The sequence below is a fragment of the Vanessa cardui genome, chromosome 19 (genome assembly GCF_905220365.1).
Source record: "Vanessa cardui chromosome 19, ilVanCard2.1, whole genome shotgun sequence".
Classification (NCBI taxonomy): domain Eukaryota; kingdom Metazoa; phylum Arthropoda; class Insecta; order Lepidoptera; family Nymphalidae; genus Vanessa; species Vanessa cardui.
In genome coordinates this window covers 681,603-706,939 of record NC_061141.1, presented here as the reverse complement: position 1 = coordinate 706,939, position 25,337 = coordinate 681,603, and the positions used below count along the sequence as shown (strand labels likewise).

The 25,337-nt window shown below is 34.3% G+C and overlaps 3 protein-coding genes across 3 annotated transcripts in view; 2 read left to right on the top strand and 1 right to left on the bottom strand.

Moving 5' to 3' along the window:
* Window positions 1-2,296: 2,296 nt before the first annotated feature.
* On the top strand, window positions 2,297-12,258 carry LOC124538033 (TNF receptor-associated factor 3). Its single transcript, XM_047115032.1, has 10 exons — window positions 2,297-2,491; window positions 5,744-5,857; window positions 6,254-6,393; window positions 6,885-7,098; window positions 7,421-7,562; window positions 8,064-8,236; window positions 8,741-8,936; window positions 9,708-9,823; window positions 10,284-10,439; window positions 11,332-12,258. Exons 1-10 carry the CDS (start codon window positions 2,396-2,398, stop codon window positions 11,551-11,553), a joined length of 1,569 nt encoding a protein of 522 aa, XP_046970988.1. The 5' UTR covers window positions 2,297-2,395; the 3' UTR covers window positions 11,554-12,258.
* Window positions 12,259-14,345: 2,087 nt separating this feature from the next.
* On the bottom strand, window positions 14,346-24,172 carry LOC124537964 (NEDD8 ultimate buster 1). The gene is made up of 13 exons (XM_047114959.1): window positions 23,956-24,172; window positions 23,369-23,628; window positions 22,767-22,867; window positions 22,202-22,323; window positions 21,556-21,713; window positions 20,825-21,021; window positions 20,308-20,432; window positions 18,886-19,046; window positions 18,675-18,843; window positions 18,113-18,205; window positions 17,336-17,444; window positions 16,399-16,468; window positions 14,346-15,185 (listed from the first exon to the last, which is right to left on the bottom strand). Exons 1-13 carry the CDS (start codon window positions 24,076-24,078, stop codon window positions 15,059-15,061), a joined length of 1,815 nt encoding a protein of 604 aa, XP_046970915.1. The 5' UTR covers window positions 24,079-24,172; the 3' UTR covers window positions 14,346-15,058.
* Window positions 24,173-24,547: 375 nt separating this feature from the next.
* Window positions 24,548-25,337, top strand: part of LOC124538012 — a 101,479-nt gene continuing 100,689 nt past the window's right edge. The window contains exon 1 of the mRNA XM_047115016.1: window positions 24,548-24,864. Coding sequence (XP_046970972.1) covers window positions 24,840-24,864 — 25 coding nt within the window. The 5' untranslated portion in view covers window positions 24,548-24,839. The remainder of the gene's footprint in view (window positions 24,865-25,337) is intronic.

Here is a 25,337-nt window from a genome sequence, read left to right as displayed (position 1 = left end):
TAGACACATGCAGGTTTCCTCACGATGTTTTCCTTCACCGTCGAGCACGAGATGAATTATAAACACAAATTAAGCCCATATATATGGATGTATAGTGGTGCAAAATTGTAAATAGTTGGAATGCAATTGTAGGATACCTGTAGTGGGTCGAAAAACTTAAAGACATATCTTTTCCAAAAGGATCAATTTTGGATACATTTCTGTTTCTAGTACATGTAAATCATAATATAATATCATTACTCGACTTGTTTAGTATATTTTGGTTATGTTCACAGTGTTATAATAAGTAATATACTTTGGTAACTTTGGGGTAAGTACAACAGACATTTAATCTATTTTCAACCGACTTCAAAAAGGAGGAGGTTATATTGTACAAAAGAAAGCAGTCCGGTAGATTTTTAATCTTGGTATCTCAGCGGAATGTTTTTCAAAAAGTAGGGATACTCAATCTTACGTCATTATATATTTTCAACTATATTCTATTATATTTTTTCATAGTATCATTGATTACTTTGATAGAATCAATCATTATTATTGTATGACGTTAATACAAGCTTTTAACGCCAATTTTCCGATTTCGTAAAGTCATAAGTCTTCCTGCGAGTGAGGTACCTGTTTCTAAGAAAACGCAATTTTTTTTAACTTTGCCGATTAATAAATTCAAAAACATTGGTAAAAAATACATCAATAAAAATGGATATTATTCAATACATGATTAACTAACCGTTCCTTTTACCCAGACTCGACGCTAGCCAATTACGTTAGAAAAACCTTAAGCGACTCGAATTAGCCGGCGCTTACGTCCTTTCCATTGCGACATTGTATACATCTGATCAAATGGTTTTTAATCAACTCATTAGACTTATTTATAGACAATGTTAACAAATAACTTAAATTACCATAAAAGGTGGGAAATTAGTATGTTAGTAGTTAAAATGTTCAAAATCAATTAACATTTTGAGACAGTTTGTGCTTACTGATTTAATTACTTAGACATTTAAAAGTTTTAAACATGGCTCAAAGACGTACGCTGAAAGAAACTTCGGAAATAAGATTTCATTATCGGCGCAAAGGCGCACAGCTAGTCAAACTCGAGTTTCTTCGACATGACAACACGTTGAGTGGTCACCACTGGCCATGGGCCCCTTCAAACCGAAACAAAACAATACGAGAAGATATTGGCTGTTTAACGGTAGAACATCTGATGACTATGTAAGGGCTGCACAAAGTTATGTCCGCGTTCGAATTTAACAAAAAAGTTAATGTTAGGTTCGTCTTAGACGGATAGAGATAGACAAAACTTGCGAAAATATTATTTTAATATTACAAACATATATTCCATATATAGTTATGTAGTATCTTAAATATTTATTTTTTATTATTTTATCAAAGACATTTCAGGACCATGTTCTGCGCTGAGGTAGAGCTCTGCGGAAGAGAAAACATCAAATGTTACGTTTCACGAGTTGTTTCGGCGTTACAGTTTCAATGTGTTATCAGTTGAACAAATATTTACAATCCCGTCGCCGTCATCGACCTAACAGCAGTCGTTTCAAGAGGTTTGTTGTTATAGATATTACGAAATAATACATTTCTTTATTTAAATGTATCGTAATAGGTAAGGTTCTGTTCCTCTAATCATTCATAAATATTCAAGGAAGTTTCTAAATATAATATTATAATTTTCCGTTGCTTGGCAAATTTGTCTCATTAATGGGTATATTTTTAGGACAGTTTTCGGCAACAGCCACCATTCTCCAGACTAGCTAAGACAGCTGCACAAGACATGTATGTATTTTCACAAAACAAAAAAAATATTTCCCCCCAAAAACGTTTTACTAATTAGTCGGTACTTTTGATGCAACTTTGGTTTGTTTTGATTTCTACTATTTCATTTATTAGTATCAACAAACTGTGTTTACAATAACATCTTAATACTAAATTACACAAAAAAAATATTAAACAAAAATGTTCAACCAAATTACCTCAAAGACCTTGAAATCTTAATAGACCTCTTTAACAAATATTCACCAACAATTTTAAGGAACCTTGACCCACAAATAATAAAATAGTATAGCTGCGTATTGATGCTCGTTATCAGCATCAAGACTTATCATATCAGGTATCACAGTGATAAGAGCTGACTCATTAGCGAATGAACAGAATGGGCGTTGCACGATACATTGTCAGTGAAACTGCGAATCTGTCACTATGAACTAAATAATAATCTTAATTCAATACAAAAATCATCTAATTTGTGTATATGTTTTTGTAATATTAAGTGGTTCACAAAAGATTGATTTAGTGTTTTTGTGACTGGTGATTTTCCGTGATGTGTGTCTGACTTCGTGTTATAAGTTGCAAATGTGTGTGATCCGTTAAAATAGGTGGAAAAATGAGTTTGAAAAGAGATCTGGAGTTCGGGGAGAGCAAGGCTAAAGATAGTTCTTGCTATTTCTGCAATGATATGTTTGAAATGGGGAAACTGCAGGTACTTAGATATTATTGTCTGTTTTCAGCTGGATGCTATTTACTTATTTTATTTATTCATAGGTACACAAAGAGAATATAAACAGAATATGCATTAAAATTTCGAAATTACACAATTTTGAGCTAGATTACATTCCTAAGCATGTGTACACGGCATGCTCATATCAATTATATATCAATGCAGTCTGGTACTAACTGCTGGTCTATTCTCGAATCTTTCTTCTTTGTCTTATACTTTAGTTTAAATTATTTATCTATTTATTATAGGTATATAAAACATCTCGTTGGTAACGGCAATTAATTTCGCAAATAAAACAAAATAGTAAAACACACAGGGTATTACATATTAACTAAAGTTTTAATTGTATTTAATTATACAGGAGCTAAAAATATTGTTTATGAAAAAAAATCACAAGTGAAAGAATAAAAACTAAGTAGGTTCAATTAGAGCAGAGAATATTACAATGTCTGCTACCGTGATTGGTGCGGTACATGTTAATAAATATATAATTAATATATTTTAAAGTTATAAATAAATATACAATATTTTACTATTAATATTTTTAATCATATCTAAAAATGGTGTACACTGACTCGAGAGATTATTAGTATAACTTCTGATATAGAACTGTTCATTTAAGAACGTTTGATGACATAAATACTGAACTACACGCGTGAGGGACATAGCATCTTAGCTCCATAGATGTGTTGTAAGGAATGTTAACGAAAATCAAAATTTGTCGTAATTATAAGAAGAGAGTTATTCTGTAAGGACTCTTAAACTCACCGCAGACCATAATCTCGAAGCAGCGAAAAGTAATAAGCAAGACTGTAATAATTATAAAATTTAAAACACCGATTATACAACAATTAACAAATAGAAAGCATGCAAAGTCCCTTTAACAAATTCTTCACAGAACAAAATCAAAGTCAAAAATCTTTATTAAATCTTTATTAAGAATCTATCCCAGGTTCGTACGAAATAAAGAATAACAATAATAATTCATTATTGTTTTTTCAAACTATATACCTACTCATTTTTATATCAGAGTTAGTTAAATAAATAAAAATCTGCTTGCACTCGCTATAATGTCCCACGCGCTCAATTTGCGATTTATTTTATTATTTAAAGTATCCAATGTCGTATTAACATTTTCATTACACGAGAAAGCTACGATGTGACTGTTTACAGAATATGACTGCAGTTTTAAAATCTGAACGACCAGAAACAGCGAAGTTGATAAAATAATGCTACACAGATTAAAAATATATTCCAATCATTATTATTTATCTCAACTCGAGATTATTCGAAGGTTTGCGAAGGAATGCATTTTAATATACGATACAAATACGGATAAATATTTTCGATAACACGACCGTTGTAATCTGATACAATAGATTAAATTGACAACAGAAGCGTTCATTGTATAAAAATGTATTATATTTATCTTAGAAAATCTTTAAAAATTCTATTTGTGTATGAAATAATAATAATATTAAACTGGATTAAAAAGTTTAATTCAATGTAAAGCTACCGTTTTCACGTGTAGATTCCATTGAGAACCGACTAGAACTTCATATTTATAATACACTAATATTATTGCAGTTAATATTATTATATTATACAAATATAGAATCTGATGTCCTGGATTCGTGTCGTGGATCGAGCTACTAGATATCATTGGGTGACACAGACACACAATAAAAACCAACGTTTAGCGCGTAAACAAAAATATACTTTTAAAAATAGAATAATATCGTTATTAAGTGGTGATTACTAATAGTTTTTGTTTGAAATTAGGCTGTAGGGATTTGTACTATCCCGTTTGTTGGGATACATTATTGTTGGGATGTGGTGAACATTTACCATCAAGCGAGCTATTTGCTCGTCCTACCTGTATCATAAAAATATCTAGAAAAAATAACTGACAAAACTTATCTGTTGATATTATTAGAATACTTTACTAGTCTTATCGCTGTTAAAATACCAAAATGTATTTTTAAATATTATATAGATAAATATTGACAAGTTCATATTAATAACTTAGTAGCAATATTTTATTTTCATATGTTAAATATATTTATTGATTATCTCAAATTATCATATTAATTATATATATGAAAAATATATTTCGAAATATTAATAAAGTGTGTTTAAATTTCGATGCACATCATTGAACTTTACACAACACAACAACAACAGCCTGTAAATTCCCACAGCTGGGCTAATAGCTTCCTCTCCCTTTGATGAGAAGGTTTGGAACATATTCCACCACGCTGTTCCAATGCGGGTTGGTGGAATACACATGTGGCAGGATTTCTATGAAATTTGTCACATGCAGGTTTCCTCATGATGTTTTCCTTCACCGCTGAGCACGAGATGAATTATAAAGACAAATTAAGCACATGAATCAGCGGTGCTTGCCTGGGTTTGATCATCGGTTAAGATGCACGATGATACGCGTTCTAACCACTGGGCCATCTCGAATCTGACTGCGAACTTTACACAATATTATAATTGTTATGATTTACTGACTGATTCGGTTTCGACGACTATTTCCAACGGTGCTAATTCTGAAGATATACTTATGAATTTTTATTCTCCTCCAAGTATTTTCCCACGGCTTCGATCGACTTTTAGGGTGTTGGTTGTCATGTGTTAGGCAAAAATTAGCTTTTTACACTGTCCTTTCTTGGTTTTCAAGTTTGCTTTATACTAAATTTTGGTCGTGAAAGAGCGACAGACAGATAGAGTTACTTCCACATTTTGTAACTTTCAAATAGATTCTTGTATTAATTATTAAGATCAGAAAGTGTTAATTCAGTGTACCTACGGCTTTATGGAGTTTTCAGGCAAGGACGTGGTAATTGCCAACAACTGCACTGAGGGCTACTGCAATGGCTTCTTTAGGTATATGCGATCTTATTATAGTGAATTTACGGGGCTATTGTTTTAAACCCGCTTCGGTTTCGCACGGGTGCAATACTAATATTAAATATACTACATAATTTACATCACAGTGTTCCTTTACTGTATTGTCTATGTATTATATATATTATAATGCTATTAAAAAAATGTATCAAAATCAGTGGCGTAATTTTAAAGGTCTAAGCATACATATATAATGATATTGATGAAAATAAATTACAAATGTAATTTGGGACGCAATGTTTCCATACCCTTAAGACAGTCACCACGTAATTACTCTTTTTTGATGAGGCATTCTTATGAAATAATTATTTCTTATAACAGAACCACTTGAAGCAATGCGGCAGCATCCTGGAGCAGTGCCCGCTGCGCTGCGGCGCGTGGATACAGAGGAAACACAAGGAGACGCACGTCAAGGAATGCCCACAGATGGAAAAGGTATTAAGCTCGTTAGAAATTATAATCTTATGTTACTTTTTTAAAATGAGTATGTGCATAATTTGATACAATTACTCAAATTGATGATTTTAAAGAACATGGTTGTTTGAATCAGGGGTAGGGTAAAACGGGATCGTATTACTATGACGTTTTCTATCCATCTGTCTGTCCGTCTGTCATCAGGCTGCATGTCATAAAACTATGATAGTTAGACAGTTGAAATTTTCACAAATTTTGTACTGCTTTTGCTGTAACAATAATTACTAAATAACAGAATGAAAAAAAATTTAATTGACTTCCATTCGAAAAACTGTTCTATTTTGCCGTTTTTATAGATAAAGATAATAACCCGCATTCACCCTCAAACGAAAACACATAAGTATCATACTTTTTCAGACTCGTAATGTCTCGTCTCCGAGCCACGTGCGTGTCTCCGACCCAACGCCACCTATCGTCATCAACCACACATGGAATCCAAGATCGATCCCTTTGGAAGATTGCGTCTCGTTCCTTGAAAAAGAAGTAGCGTCTATTAAGTATGTTGTTAGCTTTATATTTGATAGTAGACTAAGAATTTTGGTTGAGATTTATGGATGATTTTTCGTGGGTGTAACTTGTTTTTATAACTGAACTCATGGTCGTTGAAGGAAAATGTAGCAACGTCTTTCAAATTTTTGTTGTTTTTAACTTTACGATAAAGTATTTTCGAACTGATAATTTAAACGCTAACACCGTATACCGGACAGCAGCCTCTAATGCGAAAAACAGTAAACAAATCGCGTAGTTACATTAATTTTGTTAAAATAATTATTTCAAAGTTTATCAAGAAGAAGAAGATTTACAATCTCGGGTTGTATGTCTTTAGTCTTTATTTATTTATATACTCTTTATTGCATACCAATATAGACAAAAATAATAGGAGTAAAACAAAAACAAAGAAAAGAAAAATGTACAATAGGCGGCCTTATCGCTAAAACAGCGATCATTTTGTGCAGCGGTCTTTATGTGCCTGCTTTATATTATACAGATTAATAATAACTGAGGAGTCAAGCCATCGTGATGTCCAATCCACTGAGTTGGAAAACCTTCGCTCCAAGTTGGTGCTGGTGGAGGAGCGCTCGCAGCACTTTCTCTCTACCATCATATCCCTGCGAGCGACGGTGGACGACGAGGCTGAAAGAGCTGCCAACTGGGCGGCTCAGTTCAAACATGACTTGGCAAATGTGCAACTGGCATTACAGGTAATAAGATTAATATATTTACCATTATTTGACGGATTTAATATTTTTTTGTTAATGATAATAAACAAAATAATAAAGTTAAGCGCGTTTGAAACATTTTTTGGGGTCCATCTTGATTGAACTTTACCATCTGAATTATACAAAAATAAAAGACATATTTATTCATTTTGACATAGCAAGAGTTAAAGACTATTAAACGGGATTACCCTTCCAAATAACCTTTTAATAAGTTTTAGAAATTACTTTTACATAAATACAAAAGTTGCTGAAGAAGCCACTTAGCCCTAAACTGACAACCTCAATGGTTTGTATTATTCTTAAGGAACTCCAAAGTCAGCAGCTGAACACAGTGATGCGGCTGGAGAGTGCTGTCAGCAGCCTGGTCCACGAACAGCACGAGAGGGAGCTGCTTGAGCAAGCCTTGACACAACACGACAATAGGATCCGTACCATCAAAAGTCTTGGTAATATACACTTGTCATACACCAAGTACATAGAAATAAGTAAGATAACAGATGAAAATAATCTATCTTCGACAAAGAAAATGATTACAAGAGATTTATATTCGAAAATTGTTAATTATTATTACACACATAATTAAATAGCGATAAATCTGTAAAAGGCAAGATTCTGCCATATGTGAATTCCACCAACCCTTATTGGAACAGCGTGGTAAAAAATGTTCCAAACTTTCTCCTCAAAAGGGAACCTTTAAAATAATGTTGTAACAAATCTCGAACCATAATCTATCAACAATATCTCGACGATACCTCAGCCGCAAACGCTTCAACTGAGCGGTCGAATTTGAGATTATATCCCATTTTATTATGCTTACATTCTATTATAAGTGATTATTGAAAATTTTAATGTCATTCTAAGCTTGCTTTTTACTTGCATCAATACGAACAATAACCAAATATCAGTGATACACTAATAAGTAATCATATTGTTAATTCAATTTGTAGAGGAAGTAATAGACTACATAAAGCAGACAGTTGAAGAAGAGAGGGAGAGGAATGCAGAGAGTCGTGCGATGCTTGAGAACGAGCTCATCGAGGCGCGCCGGTCCTCTGAGCAGTTGGGGCAGCTGTCAAACCTGAGGATGCAGCTTCAAAATGCCGCCGTTGGAGATCGACCTGTAAATATAATCTATATGATATAGTTTCATTTATAATAATTGTATTTATGTTATTCAAATTTAATATTATACTATACTAGGAAAATCTCATTTTGCCAAAAGTCATGTTACGACTTTTTGCTTTGTAGATACAGATTTAACTTTAGACTAATTTAAACATATTGATGTAATTTGTCACACAGATTATACCTAGTTCTTGTTTTTGAATTGTGTGCTAATAACAGATACATGTAATAACAGATACACATACAAATATTTGCTTTTAATAGGCGTATTAAATAAAACACAAATTGGCTCTCAAAAGCTGTTACATTCAAATATGTTGCAAAGAATTGTTTTTTCATGAATGAGACGTCATTTGACCATGTCACTGAACTTCATATCAACGTTGGAAGTGCTTCGAGGAAAAGGTGTAACGGACGTAATAATGATGTTCTTAGAGAGAAGTAAAAATATTTCGAAAGGCCGAACGGTAACATTTGACCGAAGTGATTGTGGTGACAGACGGTAGACCGGCTGGCCGTGCTGGAGGTGGCGACGGCGAGCGCGCGCGCCGACGCGACGGAGCACGCGGCGCGCGCCGACATGCTCGCCCGCGACCTGCGCGCGCTCACCAAGTCCTACCACAAAATACGCAGCGAGCTCGCAGACTTCCAGACCAGAATCTCCCTCGACAGCCCCGAGTTTGGAGGAGATAACGGTAACTGAAACGTTTCGATGGTGGGAATAACATGGCTTTGATAGTAAATGTCCAACGTGGAATGACTATTTTATGACTTAACTAGCGATTAGCGGGCGCTTCGCATGGGTGCAATGCTGATACTAAATATAATACAGCTTTTCTCTTGTGTCTTTACTACATTGTCTATGTTTTATATACAAAAACCTTCCTCTTGAATTACTCTATGTATTCAAAAAAAACACATCGAAATCCGTTACGTAATTTGAAAGATTTAAGCTTACATAGGGACAGACTGAGGTAAGCGACTTTGTTTTATACTACGTAATGGTATGATAAATTTTGAGGACACTATGGCTATGACGCTTGAGGATACTTTTAAAAAGCGAGAAATTAACTATGTAACAACACAACATTGGTCAGAGAGCCGGTTCAATAATTGTCTCCATAAATAATAAGATAGTAATATAATTACCAATATTATAAATGTCAAAATAACTGTGTCTATTTTTATGTTGCTCTTTCATGGCCAAACTATTTAATCGAATAAAATTATATATATATAACGTGGTATGAAGCTAGCTTGTATCCAAGAAAAGGCTTAAGTCAAACTAACCTAGCACCTATTAATCAACCCTGGAAACGGGAACAAAACCGCGGGCGACAATTATTGGTGTTTTATAAAAATATGTTCATTTTGTAAATAATGATTTTACCTGTTTCGCATGTTCAAAATATTAGCTTTTTAAAACATTAGTTCTACAAATAAATGCTACAAAATTCTCCACACAGGTCATCTAATATGGCGAATAGACAAATTTTCCGCTCGAATGAAAGAAGCAAAAGAAAACGACGCCGTACTGACGAGCCCACTTTTCCGAACAAACAAATACGGTTACACACTCAAGGTAATATACTTAGTATGTAGTATATTTGTGATATATGGAGTATGAGCTGTAGTAGTAATCAAAGTGATGTATCGACGTAGTACATTACACGTACATTTTTATACATTCCTGTGGTACGGGGCTTATTAGACGATGTGGCGTGGTGCTGTAATATGATTAAATTTTATTTCTTCAGTGTAATACATGGTCAAAAAGACCCCGTATTAAGTAGGTGCAACGTAGCATTCTGTTTTGAATAGGTATCATATGAGTTTATCACTTTGCTAGAATATGTCAAATAGACGGTAAAGCCTCCACAAGACAAATAAGTCTATGTTTTTCTTAACAGCATCGCAAAGGGATTCAAATACGAGGCGTATTGGACCTCGCTCTGCATTGAACGTGTTAAATTACTTTTCAATTAATGAGCTCTTGATTTAATTTTTTACTAAAAGTAATTTATGATTATACAAATTTTCAGGCAGAAGTAAATCTAAACGGCATAGGCAAGTGGAAGGGCCGCCACATCACCAGCACGGTGCGCCTCGTGGCCGGCCCCTACGACGCGCTGCTGGAGTGGCCGTGCCAGCTCTCCGTCAACATCATTCTCAAGGACCAACCGGCGAAGCGCAGTCAGGTATACATTTGACAACCTTCGTGGTCGAGTGGTGTGTACACCGGTTTTCATGGATACGCCACTCTGAGGTCTCAGGTTCGATTCCTGGCCGAGTCGATGTAGATTATCATTAGTTGTCTTGGGTTTGGGTGTTTGTAGTACCGTCCTTACTTCTGATTCATAACACAAGTGATTTCGCTGCTTACAATGGGATCAGAGTAATGTATGTGATGTTGTCTCATATCTATTCATCTATCTATCTATATAGTTAATGGGCATCTTGATTTGCCTTCGCCATAAATCTTATTAGACCTGATATTGTTGTTAAGATATTTGCTAGTATTGAAAACTTTAATGCAAATACATCTTATTAGATATTTTTTGTGATACTGGTATGCGGACGGACGAATGGCCTTCTCATGGCACATTACTACCGACTATAAACATTAGCGCTGTAAAAAATAATCCTTTAAACCAAGGGAACTAAGAAATTATATACCTATAGTTACGCTGGCTTAGACGGCTAGGCAGGTTAAGAGTAACCTTCGAACAAGAATACAACGATTTCGGAAGAATATTTGATTACTAGGTCGTACCTGCCCAGACGAGTTTACATAGAAAAACCTCAAAATGAAATCAGTCTATTCGAACTGGAATAAAAAATATTTTTTAAGAGGAGTGCTTTCCCATACAGTATGTATAGTCAGAGTAAAAACCTTCGTCAGTTTTCAAACTCATTCCTTTATCAAGTCTTAAACTCTTAGTACCTTTTGAATCTAAACATCAAATCATTGCGACACAATATGTCATTATCGATCGGTAGAGCAGATTATCGCTCATACTGAGCACACGAAAATAGATCTTAAGGTGACCAACCTTTTCTTACCCCTACTTAATTAAATAATGCTTGCAGGCGATGGACATAGTGAAATCTCTAGACCTGCATCGCAAGTCGTCCTCGTCGCGACATGACTACGACGACAGCGGGGAAGACAAGAACAGGTCCACAGAGACTCTGGACAAGAGCATCATACAGCTGAAGAGGCAGTACATCTTCATACCGCACACTAGCTTGGACAAATTCGAGTATATTAAAAATGATACAATGTTCTTCGAATTCCTTGTGAACCACTAGCCAATAGTATTTTAGTTCGATAGGTATGTTGATTGCTTAAACGTGCTTTTGACTAACATAGAATGAGATATTATTTGAGCAAACTGCTCTAATAAATTTAACATAGGACTAAATTTTCTTTTTAAACACACAGAGGATGCTGAAATAGTAATATATTGGATTGATTAATATATTTTATCTTTAAAAGATTAAACGAAATAATTTAACGAAAATTGATAACATTATATTATATTATTACTAATCAAAGACAATTAATTATAATTAATTAGGCATAGACAAATTTACTAGTTATTACCTGTACTTACTAAATGTCATTTGCCTAACAGTACGTAAACTGAATTACTTAATAATTTTGTTTAATCTGTTTTTGTTTTAACATTTATACGTCTAGCTATTCATAAAAGTAATTGATGTAATGTATGGTTATGTTGAACAAGCAATAATATGTTACAATAATTTTAAGACTCGTAATTTATATGTTATAAAATTAAATACATGACAATATAAAAGAACAAATGGCGGATATGGTGGGAGATTTAACTTCACAAACGGAATACTGACAATGACCTTTAAATTGTTTCGACTTCTGACAAATTTGACTTTATAATAACGTTAACCTGACCCGAGGTGTGTCAATGAATGCACAAATCAAATCTGGACAAGCACAGGGGCGGATTAATCAATAGGCTGAGTGCACCCGTAGAATTGGTCAGTATAATATGCTTATATTAAAAAGTAGCATAAAAATATTCTATTACCATCATCATCAGATCATTCATTCATTCGTGCTTTAGAGGGAGTAGCGGTCGGCAATCATTAATAGACTTAATTTTGCTAATGTATCATATCCTCAGAAAAGCAGTGCGAATGATGTATCCCGGAGAATTCATGTGTACATAACTTTTCTCGAGTTTGACGGTGAAGGAAATAATTTTGGCCTTCAGTGTATTCTAAGCGTACTACTGCTTTTGATGGAAATAACCTTCTCCCGAGGCAATATTTCAAAATAACTTTATGTTTTTCAAAAATTCTAATTTGTGTTTAATCGGAATTTTAATTACCAGCTTGTCATGAGAAAAAAAAATTAATTTACTTACCATTGTGAATTGTGATCGTTTGAAATTCGCGGTAATGAAATTACGTCACGACAAACAAACAAATTTATAATTTATTTATATCATATGTGATATGCACACACACACTATTTTTTTTTAATGCTTTACCAAAAAACCAGTTTTAAGCTGCTTTCATGTCATCCATTTTTATTTCATAGACAATATTTGAAAAAAAAAAAATAGACTGATCACTAGATAATACAAAATTATTATAATTAATAAAAGACTTTAAAAGTAATGTTAAAAATATACATGACAGATCAACATTTACAAATTTGTATAGAAAATAAACAAATTGTATTTAATTATTATTTTTTGGCATTCTGAAAATTTTGAATATTGAAAAGGAGATTTTTTTATGTTGTTATTCAAATTAAAAAAAAAAAACTGTACAAGTTCATGACTAAGGCACAAATGTTAAATCTTAAGTAGAATATATTTTATTAAATACTAAAAATTTAACCCACCCATATATTATATTTTGTGTAATAATAATAAAATATTATGAGGAAAATCATTATTTTTTATTTTATAATTTTCACACCCTAATTAGAGAGTTAAAAATTAACTTGTTTTCTTTTCACAGACCCGTGATGCAAAAATATAGGTTTATAAAAAAAGACTAGGTATTTTATTGTTATTTTTTATTAATAAAACAATTACGTAAATATTTATACATGAATAATTTTAAAAATAATATATATGTCCAAGCTCAATCGTCTGCAGTCATGACCAATGTGTTTTATTGATAAAACATTGCAGTGTCAATAAAGGTCATTTTCTATGACATATACCTACTTTATTACACAATTTTGGTATTAAAATAAAACTATAGTCTATTCCAATGGGAAGAGGAGAAAAGATAAATAAACAACTTTGACCTTGAATTGATATGTCATTTGCGTTCGACTAGTGAGGTGAAAATAATTGAATGAATGGGTAATTAATGCTAAGGAACGATATATTTTTTTTTTATTTTAAAACTAATTTTCCGTTTAAACAAAGTCAGGTCGTAATAAAAAACTTCTGAGAATTCCGAATATACATCCGTGCACATGATTCGAAAGATGAGAGACGAATGTCTTTCTTAAAATTGTATTATTTTCAAAACTATAAAATTGCTATGCACAAAACTGATCTACATTTCGAGATAAGAGATTATTTTTAAGTAAAATAATTCTTTTAACATTTTTGGTAAAAATAATATTTTTATGTAAAAACCTTACTGTATAAAAATAACTTTTTTATCTATCGTTAGGTAACTTTTTACGTTTCTAATAAATAATCCATGTTATATATTACAACCAATTAAATAAATATATTTAAAAAAAATATCTATGATGAATTTTTAAACTAAAATAATATATTTTTTATCTGTATAAATTCATTCGTCTACATTCGTTTAGCGAACATGCCTAGTTGAGGCCTCTATTTTTAATGTTCGTCATCGAGAAATGGCGTCTTGAATGCCGACAAAACTGTTTTCGTTACTTTGGAAGTGAAATTAAAGTGGATCTATGTAGTTTAGTGAAATATTGTTGTATTACAAATGAAGATATATTAATCAAGAACTGTTTGTAGTTAATCTTATAGTGGAATTATCAACATAACACTTGTGATATTGAAAAATACGGTATGTTTTGAATGTTTCCTTTTGTCATTGGAATGGACTATATATATATTTATACACTAATTTTAAACGTTACACGTTTGACTAAATAAACTTTAAAACATAAGACTAATAAATAATACTGCATAATAGTAGAACTCACACTCTCGAAAATATCCCAACACAAGATCAACAAAAATCCACTAAATTTACATTACCCATGTATATAATTATATACCATAACATACAAATTGCTTGTGTGAATATAAAAATGGTAGCTTCCTGGAAATTTTAAATACCATTGTCATGCTTATATGACTACTGTAGATATTCTTTTGTTAACAGCTAGCCTGGCGATAGCTATGGGGTATTGGTATATATGCTTGGTGGTAGGGCTTTACTTGGTGGTAGGGCTTTGTGCGAGCCCGTCTGGGTAGGTACCACCCACTCATCAGTTATTCCACCGCCAAATAACAGTACTCAGTATTGTTGTGTTCCGGTTTGAAGGGTGAGTGAGCCAGTGTAACTTCAGGCACAAGGGACATAACATCTTAGTTCCCAAGGTTAGTGGCGCAGTGACGATGTAAGGAATAGTTAATATTTCTCACAGCGTCATTGTCTATGGGTGATGGTGACCACTTACCATCAGGTGGCCCATATGCTCGTCCGCCAACCTATACCATAAAAAAAAAAAAATTCAGCCATGTTTCAAGAGTACTATTCTACGCTCGTATTATTTATTAATGTTATTTTAAACAATAGACGATGATGCACTTATGGTTTAAATAAGAGCCTTGTACTGAGCCAGGAACTGTTCCTCCTCGGCCAGCGAGGCGCTGAGGTAGTCGTCCTCGTCGGCGCGGATGGCGTTTTTCAGCCGCCGGAGCGCTTCCTCACGCTCCTTTTTCCTACCGGGTCATATGTATTAGATTTCATATATACGTATTTCGGTTATCTTAACCGATGATTGCGGGTTCAAACCCAGGCAAGCACCGTTGATTCATGTGCTTAATTTTTCTTTATAATTCATCTCGTGCTCAGTGGTGAAGGAAAACATCGTGAGGAAACCTGCATGTGACAAATTTCATAGAAATTCTGCCACATGTGTATTCTACCAACCAGCATTGGAACAGCGTGGTAGAATATGTTCCAAACCTTCTCCTCAAAGGGAGAGGAGGCCTTTAGCCCAGCAGTGGGAATTTACAGGCTGTTGTTGTTGTTGTTGCAACAGCAACCTGTAAATTTCCCAAAGCTGGGCTAAGGCCTCCTCTCCCATTGAGGGAAAAATTGGAGCATATTTCACCACGCGGCTGCAATGAGGTGGATTCACATGTGGCACAATTTTCACCGCCGAGCATGAGGTGAATTATAAACACAAATTAAGCTCATGAATATTCAGCGGTGCTTGCGTGGGTTTGAACCCTCAATCATCGGTTAAGATGCACGCTTTCCAAACACTGGGCCATCTCCGTTGAACATTAGGTACCTATTAAGAAATTCTCGACACTAGTTTCTATATAAAATAAAATAATAACCAGGCGCATATAACGTGTAAAATCTGACATCTAAAGTTGGTAATGAGCAAAACTAACAATGTGTCCGAAAACCGCGCTCTCATTGGTCCATTCCCCGACTGTTACACACTTCCGTCCCCTTTCACTATCACTCCCACAGGTCACAGAAAAGCGAGACGAAAGATCACTTGCCTTCTCATGTTTTAAAGCCAAGCTTAAGGTAAATAAACCAGGGTTGCCGATGCCTATTCACCTAATTCCCCAAAAATCTTAGCTAAATTCCCCAACTTGGGGGAAAGAAATGTCCCAAATCCCCACAAATTCCCCACACAGAAATAAAGGAAAAAAACATGTTTTTGTATGTTTGTTTTTCATTTCCTAACAATAAAACCCAATTTATTATTTATTATTATTATAAAACGCATAAGTGTAAATTCCCCGCATTTTCCCCGCAAGTGACAATCCCCGATCGACTTACGATTCCCCGCAATTTGGGGAATTCCCCACACATTGGCAACCCTGAAATAAACACGCAACCTAATTCTTGTTAGTGAATAATGTTACCATATGGAAAATGATAGTGGACTGATCAACATCATGTAAGTACCTCTTTTCCTTGGCTTCCTTTTTTAACTTCTTCCTCGCGCCGTCACTCGTGGACGGGTTGGCTGTATCGCCTGCAACGATATAGTATTAATATACAAATATAACAATAGCCTGAGTTTACATACTAACTATATATAACTTAATTTTTAACAAGGTCAGAGGAAATCAATCAAAACGATTATACAATTTATGAATAGAACAACTAATCCAATCAAACTGGTATTGGCCACCATTTTTTTCTCAAGTAAACAAATCTCTACAGCTGTATCAGGACTGACATAGGTCTTCTCTTTCCTGTTTCACTATGTACCTCACATGTGATATACAACTACCAAAGATAATATATAGGGTGAGTGAGCCAGTGCCTTACTACTACGGGACTTAACATATAAGGCCCAAAAGTTGATGGTGAATTGATCATGTTAGTTACCATCAGGTAGTCCATTTCCAACTACCTAGAAATATAAGTTTAGGAAGCTCATGGGCCAGATTTTCATTTGACACATGAAGGTTTTCTCAGAATTGTTAACTGTCGAGTAAGACTAATCTTTATTTAAGACATTTTACTACTGATTAAGACTATGTATGATATCTCTTCCATACAAGAACAACAATGGCCTGTAAATTCCCACTGCTGGGCTAAAGGCCTCCTCTCCCTTTGAGGTAGAAGGTTTGGAACATATTCCACAACGCTGTTCCAATGCGGGTTGGTGGAATACACATGTGGCAGAATTTCTATGAAATTTGTCACATGCAGGTTTCCTCACGACGTTTTCCTTCACCGCTGAGCACGAGGGGAATTATAAAGACAAATTAAGCACATGAATCAGCGGTGCTTGCCTGGGTTTGAACCCGCAATCATCGGTTAAGATGCACACGTTCTAACCACTGGGCCATCTCGACTTCCATAATGTATATTATAGTCGCAGAGGTCTCACAGATACTACTGCAGCCGGCTACGAGCAGGTCTACCGCCTTGTTGATGTGGTTGTTGGACAGACGCAGCGCAGTACGGGCCTCTTCAGGGGGGTAACCCATGGCTTCCAACTGTAACACAATAATATATTACTATAGTGCAATAAAATATAGTTCTTATTACATATATACTTAGAGCTCTAATACGGTTAATACGTGGAATTTATTCTACAAGGTCAAAATTTTCACAGTGTGTCTTAGGGTTTGTTTTGTTTTTTAATATTTAACTCTCTTTCTCTGCCTGTCTAGATTATCAAATCAAAATAAACTTTATTCAAGTGGGGTTTTACAAGCACTTTTGAATCGTCAATTAACAATTAAGTGAAACTACCACCGGTTCGGAAAGTAGATTCTACCGAGAAGAACCGGCAAGAAACTCAGTAGTTACTCTTTTTTTCCATTTAAAAAATACATAAATAAAGTCATGTTAATTAAATACAATTATTTAAATTAATATATCCTGCTTTGGAAGTCAACGAGTATTAACTCCACGCTTTTTTATCATCTATAAAATCTTGTATCGAATAATATGCCTTTTTTACCAATTTATTTTTTACAAACGAATTGAATTTACTAAACGGCAAAGTTAAAAATGTCTGCGGAATTTTATTATTTACTATTATCTCAGTGAAGTTTTCTGTCTATCTTTTTTTCGTATATCATATATAACTGAGATTGTTATACTATTTTTGAGTTAATTCTTTTTGTTTGTTTAATATAAATCTATGTTAATTGTTTACCTCAGCGACCAGCTTGTTGTCTGGTTCCACAAGAGAGTCATCAGAGCTCGGTGTATCTAAGTCTTCTGGGTCTGATACATCACTGTCTCCTAGCTGTGGAACAATTAATATATTTATGTTGCAATTTTTACGAATGGCATTATCTTATATGTATTAGTTACTCTACTACACACTAATTGTGATTGTCTACCAATTTAAGAAAAATACCTTAGACCTGAAAATAACCGGTGCAAATTTTTTGCTGGTTTCTGGGTTTGTGTTCGTTTCGATGAGCTAGGCATAAACAGTAGCCAAGGTTGGAACTAAAAGAATTCTTGTTAATTGTGGCAACGAAAGGAAATAAAGAGGAAGCTGTGGCAACCGTCACACGGGCACAACTACAGCAACTGGAGGGGCAACGGAAGCAGAAACGAGGAAAATAAACCTGATCATCCCTGCAGGGCTGCAAATGATCTGCCAAAATTGTAACGGTACTTTTTACCGAACAGATACCACAATCCACCGACATGAGCGAGAGAGGCCGACCGAGTATTGACCCCGATGGGGGGGGGGCTTTACTGACCAGATGCGGCGTCTCCTGGATAAGGCGTACGGCGTCAGCAGCGTCGTTGTTGGCGCGGCGCAGCGCGCGGGCCGCCAGCGCGCGCGGGAAGCCCATCGCCACGAGCGCGCGCAGCAGCCGCGCCGACACCGCCGCGCCGTCCTCCCTGCGGACGCGACACGTTAGCTCGCTAGCGGCAGCGGGGCGGGGCGGGGTTGGGGGCGGGTATAACCTGCGCGCGCGGTCGCGTCGTCTTGCGTCGTCGCGCTCGTGCGCGCGCTGCGCGAGCCAGGCGTGCGCGCGCTCGGGGCCGCGCGCCGCTCGCAGGCCGCGCCGCGCCTGCGCGTCCGACCAGCCCAGCTCCATCAGCGCGCACACGGCCGCCTCGTCAACCTGCGCCGGAGTCATCCTTCAGACTATAGTCTGTTCGCGTTAAGAATGCAGTAAGTTGTCATTGTTTGACCAATCAAATCTTTTTAAAAGAAGGGTAAAGGTGTATGTATATTTGTGTTAAAATTATATTTGTTTCAAAGACTAAGTGTAATGAATTTAAAAAGTACACATTAACGTAAAAAATCGAAATTAAGTCATTAATATTTTAATCACTATTACTAACACTGTTACTGTCGTCGTTAGTGTTTATAATAAAATAATTTTCTGCAGCGAGTTCCATAACATTATCTAAATCCCACATTGCAATTTCTTCTTGTAAGACGTGGTGGCAGCATTTCTCGCACTTTTATTTTTACAAAGTGATGTGGTATTCATTTTTTTTAATATCAGTTAATAATAATAATTTAATTTAAATTTTAATAATATCAGTTAATAATTAATTAAATCCACAACCATCACGTTCGAACTTATGTCTTTACCTGTTCAATGTGAACTTGACTTTGTAATTTGAAAAGATTTGATTGGTCAAAGGTGCCGGTGAACAATGACAACTCACTGCATTCTTAACGCGAATAGACTATAGATTATGTATATAAGATTTTATTCTTTTTACTAGGATGACACGGTTAACCGTTTAAGCGTGTCATCCTAGTAAAAAGAATAAAATCTTATAAAACGACATTTAATGTTACTATTAACAATGTCTTTGTACTAAATTACAAAATTCTTTACTTTTCTAAGAATTCTCTATTGATATTTTCATAGCTAACAAAATTTAGTTGTCACGATACGTTCGATGACAGTTCATACGTGGAATTCAAATTAAAGAAAATACTTTTTCTTTACATATATACTTTACATATATATCTTAATATTAAAGTAATCTTAGCACCCCTGACTCGTTGACTTTGAAGTTAATATACATTAATAGTGTAAAAAAGTAAAGTAAAGTAACAGCCTGTAAATTTCCCACTGCTGAGATAAGGCCTCCTCCTCCATTAAGGAGAGGGTTTGGAACGTATTCCACCACGCTGTTCCAATGCGGGTTGGTGGAATGCACATGTGGCAGAATTTCGATGAAATTAGACACATGCAGGTTTCCTCACGATGTTTTCCTTCACCGCCGAGCATGAGATGAATTATAAACACAATTAAGCACATATATATATAGTGGTGCTTGCCTGGGTTTGAACCCGCAATCATCGGTTAAGATGCACGCGTTCTAACCACTGGGCCATCTCAGCTTATATTAATAGTGTACCTTCAAGTAATTCAGCTCCGTCTCAGCTTTCGCCAAAAGCACCCTCGCTTCTTCCCGTTTGTTTTGATGGTAGGCGACGATGCCTTGCAGCAGGTAGAGCCGCATGAAAAGCACTCGCTCGTTGGCTGAAATTACACCGAGTAAGATTTCAGTAGTCAGTTTTTAATAAATCACATAAATATAAAATGCAACCCCTTATGGTTTAACTAAAAAGGTTGGCTGTTTATTGTAGTGTTCTGTTAAATATATTTTTGTCAATGGTAACACTCAAAGTATTTGAAATTCTAGCAGAACGAGCGACACTGGTCCAAATATTAAAAATTTTGCATACATTCCTACTGAATTATAAAAGTTTAAATGTTAAATGTTTAAATTTATTTTCTAACTTTTCTATTTTAATATCTGACAACATTATTAATGTGATGCAGATCTTAATCTGTAAATCAGAATCTCAGAAGTCCAAAACCTTCTAATTGACATGTGTTAGTTGTAATTATAGCTACATGATTGTAGTTACCGTTGGTTCCTTTAAGGGCTATCAGTCTCTGATGGTCCTCCCCATACGAGGCCCTAAATGACTTCTCGGCCCTCATGAGTCGAGTCGCTGCGTCATTGGCAGACGACAGACTCTGCAAGCAGAGGTAACACCAGGCTATATCCAGTTGCAAGACGGCACAGTTGTCCACTGTGTTCAGTAATGATGATCTACACTCGCTGAAAATAAACATCACAAGTGTAATAATTATGAAAATAGATTTTTACTGTTTATTTTAGTTTAAAGTTTTTTTTACTAAATATTTTTGGTATTACTTCAAATTATAATTCAAGCATATTACACAATTACTTATTGAAAATTTTAATTTATGAAATGTGTCTATATTATGGTATAGTACGACACAACCTAGGTGTAGCATCGGCAAAAATCGTAAATCCGATCTCACCCGAATTATGTATGCTACCTCAAATTATCAATATTTATTTCTTATGTGTATATGATCTTCACACAAACGTAATAACTTGTGACTTAATATATTCGTCAATTTGACACGTTGATTTACATGCACTTGCTTTCTCGGTGAACTGACGGGAGAGTCTATAGCGACGAATAGCGTCGAATGGCGCGATAGGGAGCTATTTCTATTGGTTGTATAAATCGGCAGTAATCGGTTTAATTGAATTTGCCGATGCTACATGTAAGTTGTGTCGTACTATACATATTTAATTTACTTAATAATATAAAGTACCTACTTCAATTGTCTGTCAGCTTCGAGAAGTAACACCAAAGCTAGAGAGTAGTCATGGTTCTGGGCCGCTGCTCGTCCGCGCTCATGCAATGCTAGTCCTATGAGTAGGGCCCTTCTCTCCGCTGGGGGCAGTTCAACGGTCTGTCCTGATTGGTCTTCTAACTGAAACACATATGTATTTTAATGTTATCATCAAAATAACCAATCTAATTCCAAGTTAACGCAGACTAAGGGATATTTTTGTAGTAGACTTTGTGGTAGGGCTTTGTGCGAGCCCGGGTAGGTGCCACCCACTCATCAGTTATTCTACCGCCAAATAACAGTACTCATTATTGTTTTGTTCCGGTTTGAAGGGTGAGTGAGCCAGTGTAACTACAGGCACAAGGGACATAACATCTTAATTCCCAAGGTTGGTGGCACATTGACGATGGAAGGAATAGTTAATATTTCTTACAGCGTCATTGTCTATTGGGAAGGTGACCACTTACCATTAAGGTGGCCCATACGCACGTCCGTCAACCTATAGCATAAAAAAAATTTTTTGCTTTTTAAAAAATATCTAGTTCTAAATCTAAAAAAGAAATGTATATTTTTATTTTTGACCACCAGTCTGTATTACTTTATTGTGTTGTAATAAAATGTCAGGATACCTTCATATACTCTTCATCATCTGCAAGATCGTCAACACACTCCGTCAGTAGGGTTGCATCATCTAACGTTGATTTCATTTCCTTGTAAATTTTATCCTCTTTTTGTACTTGCTCAGGGCTTTCTGAAAGTAAAAGTATATTTGCTTAATACTTTATTGAACAAATGTCAATGGTAATATACGCATCATATTTTTGCTTGCAATGTTACACAAAGCGTGCAAATATTGGTAAAGCTGTAAGTAATAAATAGAATATTAAATATATATTTATTTTAGTACATAAAGACATTTATATAAATCATTCTATATATAGAGAATGATCAGCAAATAAGTCAGATACGAATCCGAAATGATGGAAAGCAAAGCCCAGTGACCAGTATTTGTTATTAAATGAAACTTACTCATATTAATATGCAATTTATAGACGACTGTTTGTTAGTCAATCACTAAATCGCTGAATGCATCTGAATTAAATTTCATTGATAGTTTATATTCCAGAATAGGCATGAAACATATGTTAAATACATTTTTAATATTATTGATGATAAATTATAAAAAATGCGTACCGGCCATTACCAAAGCCATGAGCTGGGCTCCATTTTTGACTCCTTGAGCTTCTAGAGTGGGGCTATGGGTTATCATTTTCCCATTATAAATCAGCTTTATCCTGTTAGAGAACAATTTTTATATTTAACACATTAACTTAAGCATACATGCTTGGTTGATTATCGTAAGTATATGGTAACTTCGACACTAGCCAATAATACTAATACCACCAACTATTACAGTAGAAAAATTGAGCACTGTCCATCAGGTGGGTAATGATAAATAATATAACAAAAGTACTTAGAAAATCCTAAAATTTAAATTTGAGAATGAGAATAATATATGTAGCAATAAATGTCATATTTTTAATTTAACTGGATTAACTTTCATGTATTACTGAAACAAAGCATTATACAAAACCACTTTGAATAAATGCAAAGAATACCCTCAGCCAATGCCTTAGACCCGTACTGACTAAATAAAAAGATATCTATCACTTTAATCAACTCTTCTTAATGATTGATTATATATAAGGTGAAAATCATATTCATTACATTTATTAGTTAGTTATATGGGATGTTCCAAGAAGACATAATAAAATGATGTTAAAATGAATGCATACCTATTTTTATCAACTTCAAGCAATTCCGCAATCGAGTTTATGAGTTCATCTCCCTGTACTGTTAATTTTTTTGATATTTTTAAGGTCTCAGGTTTCTGTCCTGTCATAGTCACTTTTACTCTTAACATAGCACATCCCGTCTCCTTGAATTCCTCATTAGCTTTTGATCTTTCAATAGAATGTATTTGCAGTTCATGCAAGCCTTGTAGGACACTGTCATTGTCTATATTTAGTACTGAAGAATATTTATTCGCCAGTTCCTGAGTAAAACACAATTTAAGTTATTTTCACTTTATATTTATAACTGCCTATTACTTTCAATATGTCTACAATTGGTAATATAAAATTCATCGAGGATATTTTGTTTAGATTCTCATATACAGTTGTGTCAACAAAGGAATGTGATATTTACAAGTGTTGAAATGTTCAAAGTAAAAGATATATATATTTATAAAATTCAATGCTCGAAGTACTAGATATACATATCTAAGAATCAATCAATTAATTTTAGAATCAGTCAATTATTCTAAAAATAAAATGATATGAATCACGATAAATATTGTTCGAAGGTAAACAAACAACCTTACCTTTAAGGTCTCTGAAATTTCACCGCTATCCGAAATATACGGCGATTCCCATAGTTTAATTTTTTCTTCATTTAGTTTTGCGCGAAGTTTTATTAACAAGTCTTCGTGTTCGAGACTGTCCATTGTGTTAAAATTTAAAAAATAGGTGATACACAATCAAATGATTTGCATAAACCTTTATTTTTCTTTTATGTCAAGTCACAAGTGTCAAGGCGAGTTTCAAAGTTGGGCACAAAATATTCTGCCAAAGTGTCAATGTCACGTATTTTGTCATGCCTTTTACGTTGTAGTTATTGTGTGTAGGATGAGAAGGAAAATCATCTTTGTGAATAAAAAGTGTCCTTCAAAATTTAATGCGTCAATATTAAGTTGAGAAAAACGAAATTAGAGATAGAAAGAAATTACTTCATATGAGTTATTTTATGCTAATTCAGTAAAATTATGGAATATTATTTTATAATTTTGGTGACTATTAAGAGTATAAAGAATCGTATATGGATCTTCTATAAAAAATTCCCGTTATCCCATTTCATATTTTATAAAACTCCACATTTTATGAAGGTTGTGTTATATTTTAATAATATGTGTCTAACATATAAGAAGTAGTCTACATTTGTTATTCTGATTTATTGGTGATTTTTTTAGAATTTATTTACTTAATTGATCAATTTTTAATTATTTAAAAAGTAGTATTGAGTACAATATACGAGCATGTGAAATAACAGATTTATGAGCTATAAAATAATACATACATAATTACCTTATAAGTAATTAAAATGCTTCAAGTTTAATTCATTCGATTTCACACGTAATAAAACTCATTATCTTATCAAACTATTTTAAACATTTTAAGCTTTAGGTTATAATTTTTGAAACGCTGAAAAATGAAGACTTTACTGTGGATTACAAGTAAGATAATACATAAAACTTCAATTAAGGGACATATTTAATACATTTACGACGCATAAAATTATTAAAATCTTTGAATGCCTCAATAATATATTAAAACAATTTTAATTTATAATAAATGCGTTAATTTTTGGTTGATGTTTTCAATGTGGCGGTAAAATATACAACGTTGATAAGGGATATCCCCAAAAAAATACATCTTTGGCAGCGAATCTTATTTCAGAAGAACAATCTCTACAAAACATTACACATATGAAGGTAGTGATTTAACCAAACCACACAAAAAGCTACGCCAAATAGTTTGTTTTATTTGTTGTATTATTGTTGTTATTTGAATTGAAGGGCAAATGAGCCAGTGTAGTTACAGGCATAAGTGGCATAACATCGTAGCGTACGCGATGGTTGTTATTTCTTACAGTACAAATATCTGTGAGTGGTGAGGCTACTTATCATTTAACCTATTTGCCAGTCTG